The sequence below is a fragment of the Pinus tabuliformis genome, chromosome 5_2 (genome assembly GCF_031772625.1).
Source record: "Pinus tabuliformis cultivar Carrire ecotype Pingquan chromosome 5_2, CPIR1, whole genome shotgun sequence".
Lineage (NCBI taxonomy): Eukaryota > Viridiplantae > Streptophyta > Pinopsida > Pinales > Pinaceae > Pinus > Pinus tabuliformis.
The window spans coordinates 797,390,195-797,412,889 of NC_142306.1; the positions used below are offsets into that span (position 1 = coordinate 797,390,195).

The 22,695-nt window shown below is 37.7% G+C and overlaps 1 protein-coding gene across 1 annotated transcript; it reads right to left on the minus strand.

The window, feature by feature from the left end:
• Window positions 1–14,013: 14,013 nt before the first annotated feature.
• Window positions 14,014–19,486, minus strand: LOC149161721 (uncharacterized). Its single transcript, XM_089434977.1, has 3 exons — window positions 18,989–19,486; window positions 17,383–17,718; window positions 14,014–17,235 (listed from the first exon to the last, which is right to left on the minus strand). The coding sequence occupies exons 1-3, from the start codon at window positions 19,484–19,486 to the stop codon at window positions 14,014–14,016; spliced, it is 4,056 nt and encodes a 1,351-aa protein (XP_089291103.1).
• Window positions 19,487–22,695: the final 3,209 nt, after the last annotated feature.

Here is a 22,695-nt window from a genome sequence, read left to right on the forward strand (position 1 = left end):
ATTTGTTTTAGCATAATATTTGGAGTCATGGGAGTATTATATGGGTAATGTCATCTCTAATGTGCAATCATAGATTTTGAAGGTGGAAATGGAAAGGGAGTTGTGATAATTATATGATTTATGAGTGAAGAATGATTAGATGTATAGGGGAGTAGCGTATGGGATTTAAAACATAGGGAATGGGAAATAGGGAATGTAGAATATAGGTTATAATGTTTAGGGGAAAATACTAGACTAGGGGGAGAAAGGAAATGTGGAATTTCAATAGCTATCTTGCTTTGAGCAGTGATATTTTCCACTGTCACTGTCTCATGTAAACCTCATGACAGACCCACTGTTGACAAATAACCCATGACTCAATTACATAAGATTTTGATAATGTTTCCCAATAACTCAAGACAACTTCATGATTTCGACCGAACTTCTTGATGACCACACCCATGGTGATGTTTTGGACAATAACATTCGAACTTATGCCAGCATCCATGACATTAAATTTGATTTTATTCAAACTAACCATTAAGTAATTTGAAGACATTTCACAAATGCAAACCTACTTACCCTGACACATAATATCCCATTAGCTGGCTCACTCACTCAGGCCAAACCAAATAGACAAGTCATATAGGAGATCAATGAGTACTTGGAGTAGCTAAGATAAGAAGCCACCAGTGAAGACTTGGAGCTGAATGCATACAACATGCAGAAGTCATCAGTGGTCTTGCCAAGATCAAGACAATGTTTCTCATGCTTCAGAACATAGTGTAGATAGGTTCCAAGATTTTGTACCTGGATAGCATGGAGGCTAGAGTCCATTTTCAGCAAGACACGATTACACAATTTGGGGATTCAATCACACAATACCAAGTTTGGCATCACTATGTGACCGAGAGGCATCAAATTGATGTTATTAAACTAGAGTTTCCAAAAACAGATGAGTCATAGTGTTTTGTCTTGTTATGTTGTCAAGTTGTCTCTACCCTATTTTTTCTTATATTGGAACATGTGAAAAATGTAATATTATTTGTAATTATGTTGTAAGTGAAATCCCAAGTGCCAATATTGGAATGTGAAAAGTCATCATCTTATGTAATGATTCACTTGTAAAGAAGTTATAGAGTCATGAGGGAAGTCAAAGAGTCACAAAGGGAAATGTCAAGGGTCACCCAACCCTTTGTTATACTAGAACCTCATAACTCATAGAGAGGGCCTTTGGGAGCTAATATTTTGGCTAGGCTTAGGCTTAGAGAAGGCTTGGGAGCATTGTGAAGAGCCTTGACTTCTCCATAGTGTAGAGCAAGTATACTTCTTTGGATGAGCTGGTGTTCTTGACTATAATGCTTCACTATTAGGGCTAGTGGCTGTCAATGGTGTATGTATGGATGGAACTTTCACTTATAATAATAATATTAGGGCCATCACACTTTCATGCATATGTTTTTTTTCCCGTGGAAAAAGTCGTAATTTTATTAATAATGACAAAATTACATTTTGTAGATGCTAAAAAGAATATGCATATAGCCTATACCTGTTTTCATAGGATGTTGGGCAGACAAAAAGTAAAGTAAAAAAATAAAAAATGTAAAAAAGATTGACTACGGTTCTTTTCTCCCCTTCTTCTTTTCCACCTTACGCCAACCTCCAGTATTGGGAGTGGTCATTACAATGGAAAGCTGATTTTCAGTGAGAGTGCCTTTGTCAGAATTGGATCGTTCTGATCCATGCATTCGCTTGATGCCTGTTATTTCCATTCCTATTAGTTGGGATGTTTTATGCTGTGTTTGTTTGCTGGAGTCTTCCTCCTCCTTTAATGGACTCTTCTGGTTCTTTTGATCCTCTGTTTCTACCTGGTATACTGTTGTTTCTTCATTTTCTACTTCTTCCTCCAGGGGGGCTGTACATTGCCATCCTTTTGGCTGTTTCTATTGCTTCTTGTTCCATTTGGGGGTTTGCTTTGCTTTAGGACAGGCACTGTGGAGGTGTCCTGTTTGTAGACATCCACGACATCGGAAAGCTGTGTTTTCATAATCTAGTGGTTGTGTCCACTGTGTATTATTGAAATTCAAATTGATACTATCTGGTAGTCCCTCACTGAGGTCTACCTCAACACATATCCTGGCGAATGTTAGAATCCCCCTTGAGATTCTATCCTCATCAGTCTTGAGGTATTTACCCAAAACATTCCCTATGGCGATTAATACTTTGTGATGCCAAAAATGTAACGAGAGGTTGTGCAGCCTAACCCACACTGGCATCTTTGATACCACCATTGTATTGGCGTCGAATTCTGGGAACCATGGGGTCATAAATAGTCCTGCATTGCCCCAGAACCATGGCCCCTTGTTGAGGATGTATTCTCTTTCTTGTTCTATTTTGAATCTGACTATAAAAAAACCTTTGGGGCATAAGTAGATCTCATAGTCTGGTGACCAGGCGTCATATATCCATTGGTGTAAAACATTAGATTTTGGCCAGAACCCATTGGATCTACATATTACTGAATTGGAGTAAAGATCTCTGAACAAGTTTTTTACCTTAGGCATGGCAATGGTGAGTGTAGGATTCTCAGATTTTTTTTCTACTATGTAGGGCCCTAGAAGCTCCACTGGTGTTGTGGTTTTGACATGCGCTTGACCCTTGCCTTTGACTGCTTCCTTGAAGGAGCCTGTGCTTTTAGAGTTGGTTTCGACACTTCCTCCCCTCAATCGCAGGTTAATTATTATGGTTGTGTCTGTGTTGATGCCATAATCCTTTAGTGTAAGATTGTCCTATAGGCTATGATCTAAACAGATCAAGTTTTGTAGATGTGTTGGATTACCTAGTTGGTTCCGGATATTGTTTTTTAGCTCCTGGATATTCCTTCCTTCCTAGATCCTCTAGCAAACCATCTTGCCTTCTAGTGTTTTAATGAAAATTTGCATCGGATCCTCTTTATTTGGGTGTGTGTCCGTCTGCGGTGTTGCACTATCTGTTACCCAACTACATGAATTTATTAGGTCTAGTTGTCCCATTGCTTTCTCCCAGAGCTTCGTCTTGATCCAGTCTACTGGATCACCGCTGTTCTGCTTGCTTGTCAGGCCTTTTGGGCATTTGAGTTCCATTTTTGTCAGATATGGTGCGTGATCTGAGAGGGTCGGCAAAATTATTTGGGGTTTCCAAACTCCCAATGGCTCTACCCATGTTTTACCTTCCTCTGTGTTTTGGGGCTATGATGTGGGGCAAAAGGGTGACTTGGTGCATGTATGCCTCTAGATCTGGGCTTGGTGTGGGTCATTCGGTCTACTGTATGCACGATCTATCAGATCAAAGGTGGATTTGTAGATAATGCTCCATTCCATAGTAAGAAGGATCAACCCAAATCCATGCAATAGCCATGCAGGGGCAGCATTATCAAGCTCAGGTTTGTGGCTAAGGTGCACAAGGGAAAATCTGTCCTAGGCCTCAGTACCGATAGCATATAGGAAAATGGATATTGTGATCTTGGTCACGGGGCTAAATAGTTGCTTTGAAGATACGTGCAAAAACCTCCTCCGCCTCCTTCAAGTTTGCTTCTTCTCTGGTTTCTGTATGCCTCTTGCCAGAGCAATCGATTGTTATCTCAACGATTTTTTGTCTTGTATCAGCAGTCGACCTCTTAAGGGGGAGGGTGAAAGTCATAGGCATGGTAGATCTAGGTTTGTGACTTATCAAGTACCTCAGGTTGCTGGCTTTGAGATCCCCGTAGCCTTTCACCACCCCTCGGTACTCTGTTTCACATTCTTTCTTCCCCTTGCAACTCTTTCCACTCAAGGAAACAGGGACATCTACAAATCGTTTGAGGATTCAAGCAATGGGTCTCTCTGCAATGTGCGAGGATGCAGTTCTTCCATTAGAACTGCTACTGCTCAATGGCTCCCGTCCCATGTATCCGAGGTGCAGTACAAGTGAGGACGCGCGGGAGTTCATGGCTTAGTCCAACTTTCATGCATATGTTGTTAATGCAGTTTGACTATTTTGGTTTCTTTATAAATGTATGTTATTTAACTTATGCATTTGATTATGGACTACTTTGTATGCATTTGTATGAATCTTGTTGAATGTGTGTTGTTGGATTAATTCATCACTTTAATTTGTGGATTATTCTGCATTTTATTTTGTGATGTAATTCCGCTTGTGTGTTCCTTTCAAGTTGCGTACTATTACAGGCTTCTAAGGGGCACACTTCATTTTCCCCTCTATGTGTTATAACCTTCATGCATCGCACTTGAATCTCTGTGGGGTCAAACACTTGTTGTCACCCAAAGTTATCATACATACCTCTAAACACTACCGCGGTTAAGGCATTACAGTACCACCCATTGCTAGGACTCCTACTCCAAACAGCTTGAGGTCTAGCTAGGAATTCATATTGGGGAGATCCCCCAAATGTTGGTGGGTCCAATAACGTCAAAAAGAACCTAAGAACCAATAAAATATCCAAACATAGAATCCACTACATCATGGCTATCTACGAAATGGTAAGGCAAGGATGAAACCACTGTCAATATAGGAAAATCCTCATGCAAATGACAAAAAATAATAAAATAACCAAATGCATGTACCATGCATCCAAATCTCAACAAGAAAATCACACATGCAACTGGCTACCTGCAATGTAATCCTATTGTAATAGTTGATCCAAAATTATTTTATTGTTGTCCACAAATTCCTTTGCTTTCTTTCTTGCTTCTCTCTAAGTCCAAGTGAATGCTAGAATGCTCCAAGAATGCTCTAAGTGTGAAAGAGTGTATGAGTGCTAGAATGGACAAGAGTTGAGCCGAAAATTGTCAAAGAGTCATCAATTGTTTCTTTGATGCCTTTTTATCATCAATGTCTAGTCTCTTCCTTCCCTTTTTACTTTTTCTTTCATTTTCCTTCATTTCCTCTCTAATTTCCCTTGCATCCATATTTGTGTCTCTTCATCTCCCTTTTCTCCTATTTTCATTTATTTCTCATAATTGAATGTCATTTATTCCCTCTCTTCCTTTTCCAATACCTTTGCCAATTTGCATATCCATTAATAAACCATAAGTAATTCCCACTATATTTTTTTTCCCACCATTCAGCTTGGAATACATGTCTCGTGACCTTGGTTTTATTTTATTTACATAGAAAATCTTCCAGGGTTGTTACAATATAACTTATGTAGTGGATCTTGGACTTTAACTAAGACTAAGAGTGTGATAATAATCTTTTCCCTCCATGGATTGAATTCAAATCTTTCTTAATATTTATGTGATGAAAATAATTGACTTACTACCTTAATAAACCCTCTAGTGCTCAATATACCTAAACGAGGGAATGAACCACGCTTTAACTTGTGTAGCGGATATTTCAGCTCTGTGTGGATAAATGAGTATTGTTAGGAAGTATTATGCACCCCAAACATCTATCAAAGCCTTAATATTGGTTGAGGGATGAAAATAAGTGCTTGTGGCTTTAAATAATGCACCTCTAGCTTTAGGGCCATGGATAAGGCATCAAGTACCACACATGACCTTAGAAAAGGATATTTATTCTCCCGTGTAGAATATGTGTTATTAGGAGTTACATGTAACACACTATTTTCCCCAATTTGTAATTATAATTATGACCTAGTGTTGTCGCAAGTTGCAAAAAAGACATTCTGATTATTTTTGAATTGTGACAAACAATTAAAATTGTTGTAATTACATTTGGCTGATGAATGAAGAGAATTATCTTAAAAATTGCATGAGGGTGAATCAACAGTACTAGCCATGATATCACAAGCAGGGATCGGTGAGTGGGTTGGGAGATTACCTTAATTGCCAAGAAAATATTTTATCAAAAACCCATATTTCTAGATTACCAAAATATAAATTCAAAATCGTTTCCCTTTCTTCCCACTTTCCCAAAAGTAGTTACTAAACGATAGATGGGTAGTTTGGAAGCCAACCAACCATAGTTATGGATGTACCAAGAGTTGTATGAGATGGATAAAATCCATCATCCAAATGTACTAGCAAGAACCTACCTCAATTTCCCAGATGGCCCATGAATTACTTTTCCACAAGCTAGGGAAATCATGAGTTCGCTTAGGTAAGGACAAGAGGACACAAATGGGGGTCAAGGTGATTATTATTCAATGTGAGAAGAGTGGATAGAAGAAACAATAGGTGTATAAAATAGTTTCCAAGATTTCTGTAAATTCTCGTTAGTAATGAGAATTCCCATGGGTGGAAAATAAGTAGATTGACAAATGGATTTACTGCTAATCATTTATAAGAAAATAGAACTTGTTTGAGATGCCAATAATCATTCCCAAGGGTTCTTGAGTTGGATCAATTAATAAGTAATTAGAATTGTTGAAACTTGAATTTATCTATTGGAATTGAGCTTGAAATCTTGAACTTGACCTAGTAAAAGAGGGATGCCAATTATGATGTTGGCTAGCTAGAGAAACATGCATTGAGAGGGGGTTTATGAAGGATTTCACATGTAATGAAGGGAATCCTTTGTGAAATTGCAACCAAGTAGGAAGGTATTTATATAATCTATGGGAGTCCTGGGCGTATTGGGTAAAGTGATTTTTACCATTGTCATTCTGTGAAGGAGAGTTGCCTTCACATCCATCAATTCCCTTAAGAAACTAAGTTTTCATAATGGTATCATGGCTTGGTTAGGCGGTGGACTATTGTATACAGAGATAAGTACAAATAAGCCTATGGTTAGGTGGAAAAGAGTACACCTCATATCATTGTATACAAGATAAAAAGTAGTATATACATCCATTCACCAAATAAATAGCTCTAAATACAATCCAAAATTGCTTCCAAATGCATTCCAAGAATGTTTGATGGCCAAGAAGGAACAAGTGAAAATTCTCTTATGAGGTTTGAGTTCTCCAAGTCATGATGATGAGAAAGTCAAATGACATATGTCTTATTTATAAATGTCCAATGAGGTCTAATTTAGTTCAAAAGCACCTATTAGTTGTAAATTGATGAAAAAAACTAATTGAGGTTACAAGCAAACCTCATAACCAATGCAAAATCATAAGAATTAACACAAAAAAGGGCTGAAAGGTTGACATCATCAATGTGTGGGCCTCTTGGAGGTACATATTCAGCTCCTCAAGTGTTGAATTAAGTGAATAGGGCTCCAAAAATCATCCTCTAGGGGCACTCAAGGGCTCCAAAAATCATCCTCTAGGGGTTGGCCCCTAGATATCTATGAAAATCATCATGTTGACCCAATTTTGTGTTTAGGGTACAAATTGGGTCTCATGGGTCTCCTGGTGATAGAATAGCCTAGATCAGTTCAAACATTTAGGTCTTAGAGAATGGTGTTAGACCTCCCATGTCTCAAAGGGTGATACAAACCTCATTTGGGCTTCAGATCAATTACCAAATTGTGTGTACATTACTAAACTAGTTGGGGGCATACTTGTACAAGTGCATAATCCCATGAATAGTGTGGGGAAAAGTATAGACGATTATTGTGTTGAAGGTGTGAATGGAATGGAGTGATTCTCTACAAGTAGTAGAAGTCCCATATTGGGTCTCAACGCTTCACCTGTAGGGTAGTATATGTTCCTCTAGTGGAATTTGGCTCCAGTTAAGTCACCCAATCCATGATGAGAACCACTTTCCAATCACACACAATGTTTAGTGTTGCATCTTCACAATTTGGTACAATTAATCACAAATGTATCTTAGTGAGTCAAGCTTGTTAGTCAAGGGAAAATTTAGAGTTTATATGGAGCTTCTCTTGCAAATTTGGCACTTTGATCACGTAATAGTTTTACCTCCCTAGGTAGAAGTGGTTAATAGACAATCCTATTAGCTCCTCCTATCCCCTAAGGGGAAATACATGTCCCTAGTACATCATTCAATCAATAGGTGGCATTTGAGTAATGATGGAACGGAATGGGGATGAAGGGGTCACAGGGCTAAATGTCATGGGTAAAAGGATAAAAATAATAAGTCCACATATTGGGTATAAATATGTGAGGAGGGAGAAATCATGATTGCATGACTTACCCTAACCTTTTCTTTTCCACCCCTCTTTATTTTCCTTTTTCTTTACATTTTTTTGTATTATTGCTCGAAACTCTAAGAAATGAGAGCATGTTGTGTATGATGTATAACAGTCTTTACCCCCTTGAATGTCGTGAAGTTCATTGCTCACCAGGGGTTGGGACGTGTATGGGTTCCTTTAATGATGTGATTGCGAAACAACTTTTCCTATGAATTAGGTTGATTGACATATTGATAAGTGGTATAGCTCATGCTTTCCTTTTTCCCACATGTTATTATTAATGTCTCGACCATATTTTAAATTTTACGATTTTATTTTTATTTTGTTTCCAACTTGTGGGCATGATATGCATTTAAAATTCTTTTAGCTGCATCAACCTATGGGGAAACATTTCCAAGCCTGACCTAGATATGTGGACAGCGGGGGGATGGGGGGCTATGCCAATTCCTTATGGACCCAGTGGTCATGTGGACCTAGAGAATGAAAATGGTGGAATAGGGCTTGTAATGTGTGGAGGGAAGTGAAAAATGTGGAATGGGAAAATGGGATAATGCTACCAAAATTGAGGTTTCCCAAGTAATGCCCTTCCTAAACCCATAGGCCAATCAGGAAGGTCCCACTAGACTAATATTAAATATTAACCCCCCATTTAAGGTAAGGGAACAAAACCATGATCAAAGCCCTTCCTTCCTCTAAGTTACTCCATAATCCATGTCCAAATGAAAAACAAGCACCCGATTTCATAATGAAAAACATACCTTTTGGGTTGGATTTCTCATCTTCTAACATGTGATCTTGATAAATGGGTGAGGAAGCATATAACTGATGCAAGTAGTGGAGATAAGGTGGCACATCAAATTGGCTATAATGTGGTTGTCAGGGGTTTTTATTTGCCGAGTAGAAGAAGATGATTAGGAGAAAGTTTATCCTAGGGGTACCCACTTTTGGTGGGTAACAACTTTGCAAAATAGTAGTTTAACAACTCTAGATAACCATATTTTGCACCAATTCCTGATTTTGGGTTCTATTTTTGCAATGAGCAGGCTCGATGCTATTTCCTATAGCTATTTGTCTTTAGAAATGAACCCATATATTTGATAGGATCCCCCAAAGATGATGGGGTAGCTAAGAGGACCTTGGAGACAAGGTCAAACTCTGCCTAGTCAAGGGAATTTCCAAACATGGTGGATTTCGATTGGTTAATCATCATATTGATACCCATGGAAAATAAATTTAAAGTGTGATTTATAGTTTGAATAGTTCCTCCATTCATCACCAGAAAAATGATGATATCATACAGAAATAATATATGCATAAAGAGAAAAATCATAAGAGATCTCAATACCCCTTGTAAGATGTTGTCTATTTGCATCGGCAATAGCCTGACTAAGGGCTTTCACCACAAGAAAAAATAGGAGAGGAAATACGAGGAAACCTTTTCTAGGTCCTCACAAAGGATTAAATAAGGAGGAAGTTGTTCCATTAATTAAGAACGCCATCAAAGATGTACCAATGCAACTGTAGATTTAGGATACAAACAGAGGGTTGAAGCCTAGGTGTAGAAGAATCAATATAATATATAACAATTCCACTCTATTGAAATCCTTAGAATAGGTCCATTTTATAAATAGCAACTTTTTGCTTCAATGTATGGATAGAGTGAAGGCCCTCTTATGTTAGACCAGTCTCCTGATGGATTTGTCGGTCCTTCAAAAAGCCAAATTGCTCCAAGGATATGTTATCAAAGAAGAAGGGTTTTATACAGAGGGCTATGATCTCAAAGGTAATATTTTATACATAACTATAAATAGATATGGTCTAAAACTAGTCAAAAGAGATAGGCTTATCATATTTAGGAATAAGGGTGATGAAGGTGGAGTTGAAGGGGGAAAGGATTTTCCTATGTTGTTTAGAATATTCCACCACATGCAATGAATAATCACCAATAAAACCAAAATAGGGAAAGTAGAATTCAATGGAGAGGTCATCTAGACCTGGGCTTTTATATTTTTGAAAGCTATCAAGATATAAGTTTTTCATTCCACCATTTATGATCTATGTGTCGGTTGTACAATTCCCTCTTTCCAAACTCAAACTCCTTTTTGGTTATCATATCTTGTATCTCATTCCATGAGGGTTTTTTAGGCTTAGTCTTATTTTTTCCTAAAAAAATATGTTATGTACACTATCAACATAACCAATTAGTGGAATTATTAGGAATATGCTCTAAGTTTAGCACTCAAGTCAATAATAATCTTTTAGTGTTAATATTTTTCAATATCTTTCTCAGGTGAGGCACTAATAAACATTACAAATAGAGAGGTAAATGGTAAGAAAAAAAAAATATGTCATAACTTAATCATTAGGAATTCAATCATTTAAACATAAAAGGCAATCAAAATATGAAACGAAAAACACATTACACTCATACCCATTACAATCCATAGAATAAGTCACAAAATCTCTCTATGTCTCCTACAATACCCACATGGTGTTTCAAACTTTTATTTCTTATTCCTCCATAAAAAATCCTAACATCCAATAGCCAATTTAACATGTACCCACTCCTAGCACTCACAACCTCAAATATATATAATACCATGTAGTTATTACATTATAGTTCCAAACAGTTACAACTATCTACGAAGTGGCTCATCCCAATGCATTGACATGTTGAGAGTGTTGGTCTAAGGGCACACTAATTTGGTTGGAATGTTGACATGTACTATGCATGCATTGTTAAATTACAACAAGAAAAAGATTCATTTGACTTGTGCCTTAGTCAAATGGAGAAATTTTAATTTCCACTTCAGCGATGAGTTGACATGTAGTTAGCAGGAGTGACATGGCCAAATCACTCAAATAAGTCAATTAATTTGCATTTGTGGGCAAGAAAATGAGTTGTGCATGAGTTGACTGCTAATAACAATGTAAACTTTGAAACAGAAACTGATATTGTTACCCGTTTCGTAGAGATAGAAAAAAGTGACCCGATTTTGAAAAGGGGCGATGCAGAACACATATTTTTTTTAGAGCGTAGTTTTTGGCACTTTAAATTTTTTTATGTACATTTCATTTTAGAATGTTAGTGATTTGCATGCCAATTTAAAAAAGTGGTGATTCTGCATCAGACCCTTTTTTTAAAAGACCTATTTTTTGACTTTAAATTTTCTAATATATGAAATGTAAATAACTATTTTCTAAATTTAACAATTTTTTACACTTTAAATTTTTTAATGTATTGAGTGCGTATATTTTTTTTAAATGTTACAATTTTTTATACTTTAAAATTTTTTATCACAAATTATTTTTGGCATAAAAAAAAACAAAAAAAATACAAATATAGAAATATATATAAAAAAGACAAAAAAAAATGTAAAATTAAAGATAAAAAAAATTATCTTGTAAACCTTAAAATATATTTGGAAAAAAAAAACAACAACAACAACGATAAAATTAAATAACTAAAAATAGAAAAATTTTAAAAAGTACTAACAAAAAACTAAACAAAAAAATTAAGAACAAATTAGATTAACAAAAAAAACCAATAAAAATCTAAAAAACTATTAAAATCAAGATAAAAAAAACATAAATAAATAAATAAATAAGAAAAAAAAATACTTACAAAAACAAAATTAAAACTCAAAAAAGTATATTTAAAAAAAGAAAAAAAAGCTATAAACATTTTAAATTTTAAAAAATATATATATATATATATTAAAAACCATTTAAATATTAAAAAAACATATATTTTCAATTTTTTAAAAACAAAAAGCATTTAAAACTTTGAAAACATATATTTAGATTTTAAAAAAAAACAGGTAAAAATTTACAACCTACATTTTTAATAAATAAAAAACATTTAAGGAAAAAAAAAAAACATATATTTTTTCGATTAAAAAAATATATATATTCAAAATTAAAATAAGCAAAATTAAAAATATATATATATATATATATATATATATATATATATTTCAAATATTTTAAAATTTAAAAGATTAACAAAAATACATTTAAAATTTAAAAATATATATATAATTTAAAAAAAAAATTAACATTTAATTTTTTTAAACATTTAACATGTTCTTACAAAAAAGTATTTTTTATTTAAAACAAAAAACAAAAAAGTTGGCGGCTGCAAGTGGGGGCACGGCCCTGGGCAGCGGAGCTGCACGTAGCTCCGCCACTCATGACTGCACCCCCACGAGTGGCCGGGCCATGGCTGTCCAATTCTGGGAATAAGACAACCACCTCCCGACCGCTCGTGGGGGCACAACCTTGGGTAGCGGAGCTGCCCGCCGTTCCGCCTCTCAGGACCACACCCCCACAAGTGGTGGCTGGTAATTTTATTTTATTTTTTTAAATAAAAAATGTTTTTTTTTAAATATGTTAATTGTATTTTTTTTAAATAAATCGTAAATGTTTCTTTTTTCAAATTTATATATATTTCTAAAATATATTTTTAATTATAAGATATTTTTTGGAATAAGTCATATTGAAAATTTTGGTCGACACTTTTCGAACTTGTGGTTCATCTTCATGACACGATGAACATTTTAAATATTTTAAATGTTATCTAAAAAAAGTCAAAAATATATTTAGCATTTTTTAATTTCAAATGTTTTTTATTTTTATTTTTATTTTTTAATAGAAATTTTAAATCAATGTCAAATTGAAATTTTAAATCTAAATTTTTTATTTTTAATATAGAATTATATATATATATATATATATATATATATATATTTTTAACCAAATCGGATACTTTTATATTATAAAAAGACAGCAATACAGAGTTCCAATACATCCGAAGAGTTTATCTGAAGGGTGAGGATCAAAAATGGGTGCGCAGACCCGAATTCCTCCCTACTTCTTTGATTTAAGCAAAGACTAAAACAGATACGACTGTATTGTCTAACAAACGAGCCTCCTATCCAGCAATATTTGCAGTGCATTCCTTAAGGGAAGTGCTGGGTGGCTGAGTCCTCCGGGTTCCGAGCACTTGCTTTGGTTGATGTTTCCGCTTGGTAGCTTTGAGTGAGAGAGCGTATGTGTTCCATAGCTGCCTCCAGATGACTGCAACGGTCCTGCAATGCTTCGATCTCGTTCTTTCTTTTGTCCAGTTTCTTCCTCTTAGAATTTCTATCAGAGTGATAGTCATCCTGAAGCTCTTTCAGCTGTCTGGTCAGACTGTTGATCATTATAGTGTGAGCTTTGCACATTGTGCATTCTTTGTTGAAGAGATTGTCCAAGAGTTTGCTGGGTTGGCCCGTCTCAGCGGGGCGGTGTTGATCTGCCATTTCACAATACAGAGGGACGGGACAGTGAGGATTTGTGAACGGGGATGAACAGGGGAAATTGCTGTGGGCGCAGGATTTAGATGAGATGAGGGGGAGAACGATGGACAGCTGAGAGAGAGTGGAAGGGAGCGGAAGTCTTGGAGGGCCACGGGAGTTCTTCAGAGATTCCACAGAGTCCCTGCAGCACTGAAAAAACAGAGAGATTAACGAGAGAAAGCCAGAAGAGCGAACGACAGAGTTTACCACAGACTTGGGGGTCGCTTCCTCCTGGAGAGGGCTGAGAATTCCCCCGATGCGCCTTCTTTAGCTGAGATCAAGCTGCGGACAAGTGAACTGATTTGCGAAAATGCTTGTGGCTCTACTGTCATATATAGAGAACTGGAGGGGCCTTGTGTGTTTGAAGCCGCGCCAATGGGCTCTGTTGATGGGAGGGGGGCAGTCAGGCGATTTGATGTGGCTGCAGGGCTGTCTTGTGAGAAGAGGTGAGTCACGCTTCCCGTCCCTGAAAATGACTGCGCAAATCAGAAGGGAAATCCCGAGGGGGTAAGGGACAGAGATGGAGTTCAGATTGTGAGGACATCTTGGATTACGAGAGCTGCTAATGGTACTAGAGGGGATGATGGGCCTGGGTCGGGTGGGAGTGTGCCTGATGTGGCTTTGATTGATGGATGGGGGGGCAGGGGAGTCCTGCTCAGGGAATATCCTTTTTGTATATTCTATCATTCTCCTTAACTTCACAAAATTGCCTGTTTGAGGCCTTATTTGCATGGCTGTCTGCTTCCTGATTGTTGGTTCTGAGTACGTGCTTGAATGTGACATTGCCCAGGGACCTGGTATTTCCCATGATCCTTGCTTTGATGTTGTTTAACGCTGTTTGCTTGAAGTCCTTCCCTGTGGCCATGGCTGCAATGAGAATTGCCGAATCTCCTAGAATTAGAAGATTTCTCAGACCATAGCTCTTGGCTATGGAGGTCCCAAGAAGAAGGCCATAAGCTTCCGCCCTGTTATTTGTCATATTGCCCAACCCCCATTCGAAGGTGACTAAGGTCCTCCCTTGACAGTCTTTGAGGACTCCCCCAGCTCCCGCTAGTCCAGGGTTGTTTTTAGAGGCCCCATCAAAATATAGAGTGGGGCGGTTTTGACAGTGTATCCATCTGCTGACTTCTTCCTTGGTTCCCCTAAGTTTCCAAACCTCGATTTCCCTCACTGTGTTTCTCCTCTTCTGGTGTCCTTCCCTCAGATTGAACTTGCTGATCCATTCTTTGGCGTTTACATCCAATTGATTTCCTTCATCCCTGTTGTAGCCATTTGCCTCGATGGTCTCGGTGATTAGAGCTATTGTTTTGGCAAGGACATTGGGAATGCTTGGTTGTTTGCCCTTGAAGATATATTTGTTTCTAGCCAGCCAGATTTGCCAGCAGAGGTTGGCTGGAATGCTTCTCCAAATCCTTTTGATTGGACCTTTGTAGTTGCCAGGGCCCGGGAGGTTGTTTCCCCATTGCTTCTGAAGAGTTGTGATATGATTGGGAAGAGCAATGGTGCTCAAGGGTTCTGTGCAAGCTTTCCAGCAAGCCTTAGCAAAGGGACACTCAATGAAGAGGTGATTTATGCTCTCTTCTGCGTTCTTACACATGTAGCACATTGACGGGCCTTGAATGCCTTTCTTCCTAAGGTTTTCAGCTGTGAGAATTTTATAGTGAAGAAGGGTCCAATTGAAATACCTGACCTTTGGAATACACTCAATTTTCCAGACTGCCCTATGAAGGGGCCAGTCATTGATATTTGAAGCTTTATGCAGAGCTTTATATCCCTCTCTGACTGTATATTTGCTGCCACTAGGGTTCCAAACAAGGTTGTCCTCGTTCATCCTGTTAGTAGGGGCTGAGCCCGCCAAGGACCTCTTGAGTTCATCCCAGAGGGGCTTCAGGATCTCCGGGAGGGGGAGAGGTCTCCAACCAGACCAAAGATCTTGATCCCAGAGGGAAATATCATACAGCGATTTGATTTTTGCCTCTTTCATCCATCTCTGAAGAGGTTTGAAGCTTGATTGAGCTGCCCTTGGTTCCGAGCCCATAATCTTATCCTCCCATATGTTGGTATCCTTACCATTTCCTGGGGCTTTTGAGATGTTTGGAGTGAAGAAGGGGAGTGTCTTTTTGATCAGCTTCCAGACAGGGGTGCCTTGTCTTTCTGTGATATTTCCTGCCAGGATATTGTTATTGCTTCCACTAACATATTTTTTCTTTATTACCTCTGTCCACCAAGTTCCTTTCTCGTTGAGGATTCTCCAAACCAGCTTGCCCCCCAGAGCCATATTTGCAATTCTTGGAAGTTTGATTCCAAGCCCTCCTTTTTCCAAAGGGAGGGTGACCTTGTCCCAGCTCACCAGACTGAACTTTTTTGTTTCCTGCTTGCCACCTTGCCATAGGAAATTTCTAATGATCTGCTCCATATGATTGTGGGTGCTTGCTGGGGCGAGGGTGGAGGCAAATTGATAGATTGGGAGGGCTGAAAGGATGGCTTTGACTAGGATGGTTCTGCCAGCCAAATTTAGCCAGTGCATTCCCCAGTTCTGGAGTTTTCCTCTCATCTTCTCAATAATTTTTGCCCAAATCTCAGCTTTTACTGATTCTTTGGCTAAGGGGAGTCCTAAGTATGTGAAGTGGGACCAATTTCCTTGAGCAGGGATGTCCATTATAGTGGAGATTCTTTGGATTATGATTCTTGGCACATTCCAGGTGTATATCATACACTTTCTGTTGTTTAACTTTCCTCCTGAAGCTTGAAGGAAGAGGTCCAGGATTCTTTTGAATCTTCGAGCCATAAGGCTAGAGGCTCCCCCTATTAGAAGAGTGTCATCAGCAAAGAGGGAGTGGTTTATTCCTCTGGTCCCTCTGGTAATTTCCACCCCTATGATTTCTTTTGATTTGCGCTTGTTCTCAAGATGCAAGCTGAGGGTTTCAGCCACTATGATGTAAAGGAAGGGCGAAAGGGGGCAGCCCTGCCTCAGTCCTCTTGAGCTCTTGAAGGCTGCACAAGGTCTGCCATTGATGAGAGGAGCTGTCCAGTTTTGAGAAATGCATTCCATCACCCTACTTGTGAAGGAGTCTGAGATGCCAAATTTGATGAGGACTGCCCTGATAAAGGAGTGATTTACCCTGTCAAAGGCATTCGCCATGTCCAACTTGATGATCATACCCCTCTCCTGCCTAGTGATACTACTGTGAATTGCTTCTTGAATGAGGATAACATTGTCCGTTATGTGTCGGTTGGGGACAAAACCTCCTTGATTTTCCGATATGAGGGAGGGAAGAACCTTTTTTAGCCTTTCCGCCAGGATTTTTGTGATTATTTTGTATGATACATTACATAAGGAGATTGGGCGGAATCGATCAAAGGATTGGGGATTCGGTTCCTTGGGGATGAGTGCTAGGTGTGAGGCCTTAACACTGCTGCCCATCTTGCATTTTTTGAAGAAGTTTTTGACCATTCTTATGTAGTCCTTCCTTATAGTTTCCCAATGTGCTTTGTAGAAGGCCACAGTGAGCCCATCAGGCCCAGGCGCCTTATCCAAGGGCATACTTAGGATTGTGCTTTCTATTTCTTCCTGCGTGACCTCCTTGTCTAGTTCTCCATTCTGTTCTTCTGTGATTTTACTCTCTATCATATTTAGAAAATCCGGGTTTTCTGTGTACTGGGGGTCTGCAGAAAGGAGACTTTGAAAATGACTGGTAGCTGCGTTTTTAATTTCCCATTGTTCTGTTAAGACTCTGCCGTCCTTAGTGATCTTGCCAATGTTGTTTCCTGCTCTCCGAAGCTTGATGCTGTTGTGGAAGAATGAAGTATTCTTGTCTCCTGAGTTGAGCCAAAGGCTTCGCGATTTTTGTCTCAGCTCTTCCTCCTCTGCACGGTTCTGCTTATACATCTCCATGTATAATTTGGTTTCCGCCTTTAAGTCATCAGCTGTATCTTGACTCTTCTCTTTTTCTTTGTTCCAATCTGTCAGCTTCTCCTGAAGCTCTATTTTCCTTTTCTCCTTTTCTGTAGCATAGTTCCTTGCCCATTGTTTAATAGCTGCCCGAAGAACTTTGATTTTCGTTTCCCAAATGTAGTGCGGGGAACCGATAATTTCTGTTGCCCAATTCTCTTTGACCAGTTTCATGAAATCTTCATTTTGTTCCCATTCTCTGTTGTATTTGAAAGGTAAAGGTCCCATAGTTTCTTCTTTAACTAGGTGCAGAGCAACAGGTTTATGATCTGAGAAGTAACCCTGAATTATCGTGCTCTGGATTCTTGAGAAGTTGGCAGCGATGCTCTCTTGAACCAGAATGCGGTCCAACCTTTCTTTGATGTTGTTTCTGCCTGCTCTTTTGTTCGACCATGTAAATCGCCCATTCTGTGGAGGAACATCAACCATGCTGTAAGTTTGGATAATGTTCTCCAAGGCTTCCCTAGAGGGATCTGCGTAAAAATTCCCCCCCAGCTTCTCATCTATGTTTCTTATTAAGTTCAAGTCTCCACCCAGGAAGATGTTTCTTTCTTGAGCACTCATTAGATCCATGGTGATTGAATCCCAGCAAGAGGCCTTGTCTCTGTAATGGGGAGGAGCATAGATATTGTAGATTGTGAGTTCTTCTTTATTGAGAGTGTGTTGCATGTCTGTCCTTATCCACCAATTATTTTGCTTAGTGTCCTTAAGCTTCCATTGATTTTTGTCCCATATGGTTCCTAGACCCCCTGAGGCATCTACCGCACTCAGGCCTTTGCCTTCTAAGTTTTTGTTTCTCTTAACAATGTTTTGGAAATCCTGTTCACTAATTTTGGTCTCCTGAAGAAGTAGGAAATCTGGGTGTTCCGATTTGATTAGATCTCGGACTGCATTGATTTTTAGGGAGGAGCCCATCCCCCTACAATTCCAAGAGACCAGCTTCATCATTTGCAGTGTTTATTGTGTGGTCCACTTTTCTCCTTCATCTTCTCCCCGCTTCCTTTGGTCTTATCTAGAAAGGTATCCATTGGCTGTTGGGTCCCTGTAGCCATTTCTTTTGCTGCATTCTCATCTCTTATTTCTTTGTTTGATTTTCTTCCTACTTTCCTGGGTGGATCGGTGGACGGGATAGTTTCCTTTGTCTTGTTTCTGGTTAGAATTCTTTCCACCGTTGGGGAGGGGAGGATGGGGGAGGGGAGGGAGGTGGGATTGAAGGACCAATTGGCGGAGAGGGGGGGGATGGGGGGTCCTCAGTTGAGAGGGATTCGAAAGGGTTAGAGGAGGAGGGGATGGTTGGACCCGTTCCTGAGGGATGGGGAGGAGAGGCAAGGGTTTCAAGGGGGGGGTTGGAGGGGTTTCTCGGGGTTGGGGTTGACTTCTTTCTCTTGACTTGTTCCCATGGTTCTTCCGTTGTTTCAGCATTTTCAGATTCTATTGGTTTATTCTTACTGCATCTATTAGCAAAATGGCCGTATTCATGACATACCTTACATTTAAACGACAGCTGTTCATAGTCCACTTGCTGGATGTGCGTCCACTGGTCCACTCTGAGCTTGATTGCTTCCGGTAGTCCTTTCCCAAGATCCACTTCTACACATATTCGAGCGCATGCATGCATATTCTCCTTTGGCTCTGATCTATCAATATATTTCCCCACAGCGTTTCCTATAGCTCTGACCGATTCATCTCCCCAGCAATGAAGAGGCAGGTGGGGGAGATGGACCCAGACTGGGACAGCACTTGGTACATCCAATTCCGGATCGAAGTCAGGGGTCCACCTGTTCAGATATAGACCTCTTGTGTCCATGAAATATGGGCCATTTCTGAATATAAGGTTACGATCTTCCACAGTTTCGAAGAGGAAGGTGAAGAAGCCCCTTCCGCAAAACCGTATTGCTATCTTCCCTTGGACCATTGAGTTCCAGTTTCTTTCCACCCAGCGTTGGACAGTGCGAGGTGACGGCCATAGCCCGGTGAACTGACCCACCAGGCCTCGATCAGCTAAGGCTACAGCAGCTCTCCTCGGAAGGCCGGGAGGGAGCGGAACTTCAGGTATTTCTGCAAGCTTCTTGATGAACTTTGAAGCTGAAGGGCGGATCTTTTCTGAAGAAGACTCTTTGGTTAAAGATGCAAACAAAGATTCCATATTTCCCGACTCATTGATAGGCGGATCCATCGCGAAGGAGAACTGCTGGAGCGCAGTTCTCGAGCTGGGGAAGAGGGTGAGGCCGCAGGCCCCTGGTGCGGGCTGGAGACCCCAGGGTGGCAGGGGAGCGAGCAGAGAAGGAGGCGGCCCAGCAGCCGGGCTGCCAGGCGCAGGCGCGCAGGGGGAGGCAGGGCCGGCAGGCTAGGTCAGGGAGCAGGCGCAGGCTCACGGGCGCGCGATCAAATTTCTATATATATATATATATATATATATATATATATATATATATATATATATATATATATATATATATATATATAGATAGATAGATAGATAGATATATATTATTTTATTTTATTTTTAATTTGAAAATATGTATATTTTTTATTTATTTATTTATTTTTTTAATTTCAGTACATTTTTGTTTTTTTGTTTAAATGTTTTTAATCTTAATTTTAGTAGGTTTTGATTTTTTTTTGTTAATTTTCTATTATTTTTAATCTATTTTGTTTTTATTTTTATTTTTTTTCGAAATTATTTTATGGTTTACAACTATATTGTAATTTTTTTTGAAAATATGTTTTTCTTAATATTTATTTCTTTATATTTTTTAAATTTTTTAATTCTTACGTTCTATAGTTTAATTTTGCTTCATCTTTTTTTTTTTAACTTTTTTATGATTGATTTTTTTTTTGTATTTTTTTTTTCGACTTTTTTTTTGCCTTTTTGTTTATTTGATTTTTTTTTTAACTTTTTATGTTTTGTTTTTAGTATATATTTTTATTTACTTTTTACTAATTTTTTTAACTTCTTTGTTTTTTTCATTGTTTTAATTTTAATTTTGTGTTTTCATTATTCTTTTGCAATTTTAATGTTTTTCAGAGTCATGATAAATTCTTTTACACCATTATTTAAAAATGTTGTTAAGTTACCCTAAAAAAAATTGTTATTCCAGCATTAACACTTTTCGTTTTGAGGGTGTTTTTTGCACAATTTTGCACAAAAAATTGGTTTTCACGGTTATTTTTAAAACATGTTGAAAATTTACCACAAATTCCATCTGTCCACATGCAACTTTTATTTTAAGTTTACTTTTTATTTTAAGTTTTACTTAAGTTAAATTTTCTGTTAATTTATTTCTTTCTTATTTTATCCATTTTTACTTTTTGATAACTTTACTTATTTTTACTATTTTTATAGTTCTCTTAGCTAACTCTTTCTTATTTTATTTTACTTTTTGTTAACTTTACTTATTGTTACTATATATATATATATATATATATATATATATAACTTTACTATTTTATTTATTTAGTTATTTATTACTTCATGTTTGCCCTACACCTTCTGCTGAACTAGTATAACTAGAAGCTATTGAAAATTTTCACAACACCCGGGAAATCTTAAGGAGTCTTTGTCCTTTTTCCCACTTTTGGAACCAGGCATAAGCTTCATCAGTCTGTATCCTAGTCCAAGGCTAGCCCCAAGGCTTGCTCTTGAATCAGACTTCATCTGCCCCAAGGTAGGCATCTAGTACGGTACTCAATGACTCTGGGCATCTCGCAAGGCTGACCCACTCCCTCCACAACTACTAAGGTGCACAGCCCCAGGCATCAAAGTCCTTACACCTCCACTAGACTTTGACATCCCAATGAAATACTAGGCACCTAGCCTACAATATCAGGCACTTAGCCTCCTCAAGATGGTCCCATAGCCCCTCAAGAGCTATCCATCAAGAGCTATACAAGACAAAGGAACCACTAGCATATGTAATGTTGATTGAGTGTGTCCCCGACCCATATGGTGTTACATATTCTCCCTCGTAGGTATGGGCTGCTACAAGATCATTAAATAAACTCGCTCTCTCGGCCCATTTGTGGATTTTCTTTCCATCACCACATCTCAACATACATCCAATGCATTAGTTATAATCATAGTATCATAGAAAATAGTCTACATGCCAACTCTTGCATGTTATCATGATAACATAACATCATTGTTAATTACCACTTTCTCATGTTATAAAATCTCCTTGCAATTACCACGTGCTTCACATCACAATATCCTCATAAGTTACAACATCAACATATGAACAACAAAGACATATCACTACATAATAAATGAACCACATGTCAATATACCTCAATATAACATCATAATCCCTATGCATATCATATTCATCATGAGCATTCAACCCCGAAATTACGACAAATCATTTAATTTAGTTAAATTTAGGACAAATAATATATATATATATATATATATATAATATTATCAAATTTTTCATTTTTTAATTAATTATCAAATATTATTTATAATTATTAGTAAATAAGAACATGAAATCCCAAAGGTCCAATAGAGTTTAAACCTTTCTCTGATACCATATGTAACAACCCTGAAATTAAACAAGCATTCAACATCATTATCATGATAAATGAATAAATAAGAACCACATATAAAGCATTACCCTCTCATCTGAACTATATACCCTCTCATTCGAACTATATATGTTTACCACATACCATCTCATTATGAAACATCATTAATATGGGAATCATCTCAATACTTATCAAATATAGAACAACAATAAACTTTAAACATTATTATCATGAATTGATTTCATTTACTTGTATAAACAATGAATACTAACTATGATTTAAGATTATTTACATCCCTCTAAGATCTATGTTATCTCATGAGTACTATTATTGTCATGTTTTCATCAAGGTACCAATTACTTTTCAATAATCATTTCTTGTTCTTTCTATTAGGAAGTTAACTATTTACCTAGGGGGTATAGTCATCATTGTTAAATTTCAAGGGGTGACATCCTCAGAGCAATGTTGACCAATTAAACTTTTGATATGCCCAAATGACTATGAGAATTCAATCGCATATATTTGCAATCATACAAATTGCATCTATATCATTATATAAATGATACTCCCAACTATAAATGAAACCCAAAATCACACAAATCTACACCCTTGCAAGGTCAAACTATTACATCAATTTTATTATAAGATAAAATGTTAGTAACTAAGATACAACGTAGGAACATGATCACATTATTGCTGCCATCCCATAAATTACTAAAGGGAGCATTATCGAAATAATAAACAAATTATATTTTAGATGACTTATTGTGGATCAGCATCATGAGAAACCTTGGTACCTCTATAATAAATTGATGATATCAAGTCATAATTGACACAACATCAAAACTCACATAATTTAAT

Coding starts and splice junctions, on each gene's coding strand:
- LOC149161721 (XM_089434977.1), bottom strand. CDS start 19,486: ATGGATCCGCCTATCAATGAGTCGGGAAATATGGAATCTTTGTTTGCA. Junction 17,719..18,988: donor ATTGCTGGGGAGATGAATCG/GTCAGAGCTATA, acceptor GTTCCTCCACAG/AATGGGCGATTTACATGGTC. Junction 17,236..17,382: donor GGGCAGCTATTAAACAATGG/GCAAGGAACTAT, acceptor ATGTATAAGCAG/AACCGTGCAGAGGAGGAAGA.